Genomic DNA, 7314 nt, shown 5'->3' with positions numbered 1-7314 from the left:
TGAAGTCCTAATTATTTTTTTAAAGCATACATGAGGCGTTCAATTAACAATCATGGTAGGCAAGCAAGCATAAAAAAATAATTTTCATAACGGAAAGCTGCGAAATTTTATTGAATCACATGGTAACAAGTTGACATAGCATAATTTTTGGGGTGTGTAAAGACACCACCCCCCGAGCATCCTAGCAAATAAAGCAAATAGTAGCCTGATAATTTTCCTAAAAGCATAGCGATTACAACTAATAAACCGTCTTTATTGTCTTGACCCCAAAGCCGAAGCCTACAGAAATACTACCCGGGTGAAGCTACTGGTAATACCTCTTTAAATGTTGGGCATATCATGCCCGTGGTATGAGTCTTCCATCCATGTCTGTAAGGTGATAGGTACCTTCCCAAAGCACTGTCTTGATGATGTATGGGCCTCCCCATTTTGCACCGAAGGCTCCATAAGCGGGGACCCTCATGTTAGGCATCATTTTACTGAGAACCAGGTCTCCCGTTTTGAGGGGTCGAGCCCTTACTTTCTTATCAAAATATTTACGAGTCCTCTGTTGATATGCAGCGAGTCTCAACTGAGCCGTATCCCTTACTTCTTCAATCAGGTCCAGGTAGAGCCTGTGGTTGACTTCATTATTCTTAGGGTCGTAGTTATCCCTTCGGAAGGACCCTGCTCCAACCTCTACGGGAACCATGGATTCACACCCATATGTTAGGGTGAACGGGGTTTCGCCAGTGGTAGACCTTGGAGTGGTATTGTAAGACCACAACACCATAGGAAGTTCTTCTGGCCAGCATCCTTTTTTCTCTTCCAGTTTGCCTTTCAGGGTGTTCTTAATAATCTTGTTAACGGCTTCCATCTGGCCGTTACTCTGTGGGTGACACACCGCGGAAAAGCCTTTCTTTATGCCAAGGTGTTCACAGAAATTCATCATTTCATTGCTGTCAAACTGCTTCCCATTGTCTGATATGAGCTTGTAGGGAACCCCGTATCGAGAGACGATTGCACGATAAACGAAGTCTACCAGCTTCCTTGCAGTGATGGAAGCCAGGGGTTCTGCCTCAGCCCATTTAGTAAAGTAGTCTACAGCCACGACTACATATTTCACCCCTCCTTTCCCTTTGGGTAATTCACCAATCAGATCTATGCCCCAAACAGCAAACGGCCAGGGACTTGTCAGGGTCTTTAGGGGTACCGCTGGGTTCTTATTCGTATTAGAGAACCTTTGGCAGCTGTCACAGGCCTTGCCGAAGGCATGAGCATCCTTGTAGAGGGTAGGCCAGTAATAGCCCTGACGGAGGATTTTATGGGCGAGGGAGGCACCCCCCGAGTGATTCCCACAAATTCTTTCATGCACCTCGCGCATAATATACTCACATCTTATCCCAGCAACACATCTAAGGAGGGGTCGGTTGAACCCCCTTTTGTAAAGGATTCCATCATAGATTACATATTGGGCTGCCTTATATCTTAATTTTCTGGCCTCGTCCTTGTCTGCAGGCAGGGTTCCGTTTGTTATGTATTCCTGGATTGGGGTTGTCCAAAGGTTAGACTCATCGACCTCAACATCCAGGACTTTAATCTTGGGGATGCTAGGCTGATATTGGATTTTGAGGGGGATTACCCCAAGCATGTGTGCATCCCTCTGAGAGCCTAACTTGGCCAGGGCGTCTGCATCTGCATTTTCAGATCTTGGTATTTGTTCTAGCTTGATTTCCCTGAATTTCCCAATTAGTTCCTGGGCATATCGCATGTAGAGATCAGTACGGGGACCCCTAGCTTGGAATCCTCCACGGATGTGCCAGACTACCAGCATCGAATCACTATAAACATTCATATTTTCTACTTTCATCTCCAAGGCTAGCTTCAGTCCTGCTATTAGGGCTTCATACTCCGCGTCATTGTTGGTGGCTTTAAAGTCGAAGTGAATGGAGCTTTGCAGCTTATGGCCTTCCGGACTGACTAGGACAATGCCAGCCCCGGCCCCATTTCCATTGACAGCCCCATCGACGTACAAGTTCCACCAAGAGGAACAATTATCGGGTATGGCTATTGGAGACTGAGGTTCAGGTACACACTCCATCCCTTCAACTTCAAAAGTGGGTGGAAACTCTAGGATGAAGTCAGCTAGTGCTTGCCCCTTAATGGCGGTTCTTGGCTTGTACTCTATATCAAATTGGCCCTGTTTAAGGCTATTGTATGGTTTGAATTACAGCTGTGAGCACGGCCCTGTGAACAGGGCCTTCACCTTCTTTGAGGCTTCCAGCCGCTCTTCCATCTTGCACTTATCATCCCCATCACCAAGCGCAACCTCATAGTCACCATCCAGGGGTTGATCTTTCTTCTTGTTTACTTCCTCATCATTGTGCGACCCTGAGCTTTCCTCATCATCATGAATAGAGATAACCTTTGACGGCCTTTGGTTTTTATCCTTTGACCGAGCTTCAGACACGGGCTTCTCCTCTCTCTGACTGGGAGGAGCCCTATGTTGCGAGCCTTCAGGTCCATCCCCGTTAGGGGCCTTGTTGCCAAGCCTGTGCCGCAAGTCTTGCTCGGTCAGCTTCCTCCCAAGGCGGTCGAACACACTAGCAGCCTGTGAGTGTTCTCTATCATTCGTCTCGGGGTTAGCTTCTTTCTCAGGGTTGCCACCCTCCTTCCTACCACCTTCTCCATCAAAATCTAGCTTGGTGGGAGTCACCTTGCTAGCCTTTTTAGACCTTGCTGACTTTCTTTTCAAGGAGGCAATCCTCTTGCTCATTCTCTTCATTTTTGCCTTCATCTCCTCGCGGGTTAATTCCCCGCTCGGAACATCGCTTTCATCTTGCGTAGCGCCTTCCGGCGTTTTGGGATTCTCTGGGTTTTGGGGAATTTCTGACATCTCTCCTCTCTAAGATCAGTAATCCCCACCTTCTAGCGCCAAAAAGTGTTGTGAGAGGAATTGATATAACACTCCCAGAACCGTATAGCACAAATATAGAGATATCTATTACAACTACGAAAATCACGGCTAGCTCTTAGGGGCTACCGTTGACATAAACTAAAGAAAAACAAATGGAAAACAAATGTGTTTAAGGGCTGAGCTTGCAAAGAACCAAACAACGAGGCCGGAATTATGGAATTCCGTCCTGCAATTGCCCGGAAATGTACGTCACAAAGGTTACACGTGCCTCTCTTTAGAGTGTAGAACTCGTGAGTTCTGAATCCGAATCCCTTTGCAAGGTGCCTACATACCCTATTTATAGGGATCAAACCCATGTAGTTCTCGATTTAGGACTCTGAAGAGATAAGCTCTTATCCCCTCTAGTTTAGGAGCCTTCTCTCAGTAGTTATCCAGCGGTATCCCACTCCAAGTAGGTCACTTGAAGCCTTCATCTTGCATGATTATCCGAATATTTTTCAATTATCCCCACTTGATCGTAATTATCTTCATAATGCACGTATTTATCCCTTAATTTGCAGATAAATGATAGCTGATATACTCCCAATATACTTCCAACTCGTCCTCCTAGAAACAAGGAAGAAGAGTCCTGCTTGGAGTCTGCCTACCGCTCTGCCCAGGCGGCGGAAGCCCTGCCAGCGGCATCCCCTAACTGCAGCCCTGTGGCTGCAAGCCAGGATGCACTCAGTGGTAACCCCTCGCAGAGGTAACCCCTAAAGCGCCTTCAGGTGCAACCCCATTCTGATGGCAGCCTCCACTATGCCCCCAATGCAAGTCCGTATACCTTCTTATATGTCTTCTGTGGTTCACCCAGCCATGTTGAAGCCCATTATCCTTAACCAGATGACTCCAGTAAACCAAAGTAAAGCCCAAATAATATGATGGGCTATAAAATAAGCCCAGGGAGATTTTATGGCACAACAAGTAATTTACCAATATACCCCCATCTTCCCCAACTATCCATTTTCTCCACCCACCTTCTCTCTCTCCCTCCTCCTGCCAATACCCGCGGCTGCCGGCCTGAGCTCGGCTCCGGTGGCCTCGACGCCGCCCCACCCTGTCTCACTCTCAGCATCTCTCCCTCTCTCTCTCTCTCATTCTCCCTCTCTCTCTCTCTTTCTCAATCGCCACCGCCGCTGTGGTGGCTCGATCCCACCAACACACCCGAACTCACACACACAGCATCGCCTCTGCCTTCTCCGGTCGTAGTCCGTCGTTTCGCCGTCATTGGCTTCGCTACGGCGGCCATCCACCGCGGCTCCTCCCTCCGTTGCTGCTTCGCACACCTGCAGTCGTTCATCCGCTAAAATCACCTCCATCCCCCCTCCTTTCGCCTCGGTTCTGGCCCGCCACCACCGTCGAGTCGTCTCCGACGACATCGACGCGGCAGTTCCGGCGACCCGACACCGTGATTGGCCCCGACCTCCCACTTCCTTCCAACAACTCAGCCAAACCCCTCCAACCAATACACAAAATCAACACAATAATGAAAAGCCCTAAATTTTAAAACCCTAATTTATAAACCCTAATTTGTAAATTTGGGGGAAAACCTTTTAAGCTACCAAATAGCCCCTGATTGATACACTACTTGATATTAAAACATAAAAAAAGTTGTAGATCACAATAGTATTAAATATTGGAGCAAGCACCCAGCTCATACCACTGTTCAAATATGTACTGGGTTGCTCAATCAGTGGGGACCATTAGTACTATATGGTAACATTTACTGTTACAAATTTACCACCATAAATGTAGCTCCATAAATGAGTATAGTCAAAGAGTGTTTACCTTAACTTGGAAGATTTTCTTGACTACTTTAGCTGCTGTCATAAATCTTCTCCTCCTTCTTTTACTCCTTTAGACACTCTAATCTTAGTTCCTCTCTTACGCTTTTAGACAATAATGAGGATTTTACTCTAGTTTTTGATTTTATATCACATTATCTCTATTAATCATTACAAATATTGATTATAGACATTCTTTTACTCAAAGACCCACTCACAACTTGGATTATCTCCTAATCTTACTTGGGCACCAAGTAACGTGACTTGGGCACCAAGTGACGTTACTTGGGCACCAAGTAGCAAAATTAATCTTTTATTTACACCATATTCTATTTTGGGTCTTTTTAAATATTTTGATAAATTCATCAAAATTTAAATAACTAAATTGATAATTAACTAATTCTTGATCTAATCCGGTTTTCACTAAATAATATAAATTTCGACTAAAATTATATATATATCTGTGTGTGTGTGTGTGTGTGTGTGTGTGTGTGTGTGTTTGTGTATTTTTCGCGAATTAACTGTTTATCTAAAATACGCACCGACTTAATGTCTACATAATAAGGCTGAATATCAATTATTTTGGGGGCATTTATCAATCTAATGCTTAAACAACCAGTTATAACATGTAACACCTTAACAATTTCTCGAACTACATTATTTATCCAGATCAGTATTTCTCGCTCTTGAGATATTCTAACTCGAATATTTTATAAATCAAATCATTTACTCGCATAAATTACATAATTAAATAAATAATTGCATAATTACGTACTTGAAATTTTGAGGTAGTTACAAGTTTGAAGGAAAAAAAAATCTAACCATGTGTCGTGTTTGCCCTCATCACAAGACGGAGATTGTTTTCACGTCATCGTTGTTACCATGTGCTCCCTATGTCGGTCTCTATCGACATCTATTTTAACCACATAATTGTGATATATTTCTATCCCACTAATAATGTATTATCAAACCAACCACCTTTTTCCTAAATAAATAATAATTCAATAACGAAAATTCATACTACATTCTTAGATACAATTGAAATTAAACAAACACATAATCATACCATTACCTTGATTCTTTTTTATTCGACGGGCAACCAAACATTTTCTGAAAAAATATATACATGTTATAATATTCTCACTATTGTTTTAAGCAGTCGACCATATATGCATTATCATACACAAGTTTATCACTTATGAGCACCATAAAACTTCCGTAGATCTGTAATCCTGGACATGATAAATCAAAAAAAAAACCTAAATAAAAGACCATACTCTCACAGGAGAACAAACAAAATCTAGATAAATTAAGAATTTACTCGAAAAAAAAAAGAAATTGAGAGATGAATTAAGATAATGAAAAGAACACAAAATTAGGGTTTTCCACTAGTAAAAGACGATGTAAGTCCCTCAATTAACAAAGACGACTACTTTAATAGTAGAGAGAATTTTAGGATTGTTTTTACAGAAATGATGGGGAAAGGCAGAAAAAATCACACCAACCACCTTAATCATCGAATTTAAAAGTTCCGCTCATTTTAAAAATATTTATTCTCGTACACGATTCCTATATGCATCGTAAACATATCCATCTTCATCATAAAGAAAATTTATATGAAATTTTGGATTCTTCATTTTAGGAATTACATAAATTATACTTAAATAATTCAAATTTGAACTTTTTTGATACAATACTATTAAACATCCAACAAACTAAAAAAAAATTCTACAACATAATAAAAATAAGCAGAATAATTATTTTTATAAATTAGAACACACTTGTTCTTAATATAATAATAAAATAGAATAATGATCATAATTATCTTAAAGTTAAAGGATGCTAAAGTTATTAATGATTAATTAATAATGATGTCGGAGATTATTTATAAATAATAAATTTTAAATACATTTTGATAATCAAATCTGTTATTTATGATTTGATTAAAATAATAATGAATGACTCCTGACAAAAAAATAAAAATTAATAATGAATGACTGATTCAAATTTAATTGTGACCGGTAGAACATAACTCCCGTTGTACATGCAATAAAGGTTTCTCTGTACGTAATCTTCATATTTCAGATATACTAAAGTTTCAACCCATACAACCAATTCTCCTTGCACTTGCACTTGCACTTGCACTTGCACGTATAGAAATGTGTGTGAAATATAGGGAAAATGTTGAGGTGAACAATTTTCTCAAATTTTTTTTTTTCAAATATATATAGTCTGTATTATATGATTCGTTCAGCTCACATTAATAATGATGAGAAATCATGTATAGACATCAAATACCCAATTAAAATTACTCATTTTTCTACTCCCACGTCATTTGAAGAAAAAAAATTGAAAACAAAATTTTAAATTCGTAACAATACTCAAAATATATATAGAGGGTAATTGTTTAAACTCAATTTCGTGCTACTTTATCTTTAAGTCAGTACATCATTTACAAAGCGGGAACTATTAATCTTTTGGGTTGTCAAATTTTGAAACAAAATGTTTATTAATTCATAATTAATAGTCATAACTTATAAAATCTGTCAACGTTTTAAGTTAAAAATGACACTCAAGATCTATTTGATAACAAGT

At 40.4% G+C, this 7314-nt stretch overlaps 1 protein-coding gene across 1 annotated transcript; it reads right to left on the bottom strand.

The window, feature by feature from the left end:
- Positions 1-337: 337 nt before the first annotated feature.
- LOC135150475 (uncharacterized) lies at positions 338-2875 on the bottom strand. Its single transcript, XM_064086788.1, has 3 exons — positions 2527-2875; positions 2246-2370; positions 338-2179 (listed from the first exon to the last, which is right to left on the bottom strand). Exons 1-3 carry the CDS (start codon positions 2873-2875, stop codon positions 338-340), a joined length of 2316 nt encoding a protein of 771 aa, XP_063942858.1.
- Positions 2876-7314: the final 4439 nt, after the last annotated feature.

This window comes from Daucus carota, chromosome 2, assembly GCF_001625215.2.
Source record: "Daucus carota subsp. sativus chromosome 2, DH1 v3.0, whole genome shotgun sequence".
Classification (NCBI taxonomy): Eukaryota; Viridiplantae; Streptophyta; class Magnoliopsida; order Apiales; family Apiaceae; genus Daucus; species Daucus carota.
The sequence above is the reverse complement of the archived record's forward strand: the minus strand, read 5'-3'. Positions and strand labels throughout refer to the sequence as shown.

Bases quoted from the DNA above. Each gene is read 5' to 3' on its own strand.
- LOC135150475 (XM_064086788.1), bottom strand. From the start codon at position 2,875: ATGTCAGAAATTCCCCAAAACCCAGAGAATCCCAAAACGCCGGAAGGC. The intron at 2,371-2,526 runs GCAACAAGGCCC...AGGAAAGCTCAG, and splicing joins AGACTTGCGGCACAGGCTTG to GGTCGCACAATGATGAGGAA. The intron at 2,180-2,245 runs GTGAAGGCCCTG...AGCCTTAAACAG, and splicing joins GGCTGGAAGCCTCAAAGAAG to GGCCAATTTGATATAGAGTA.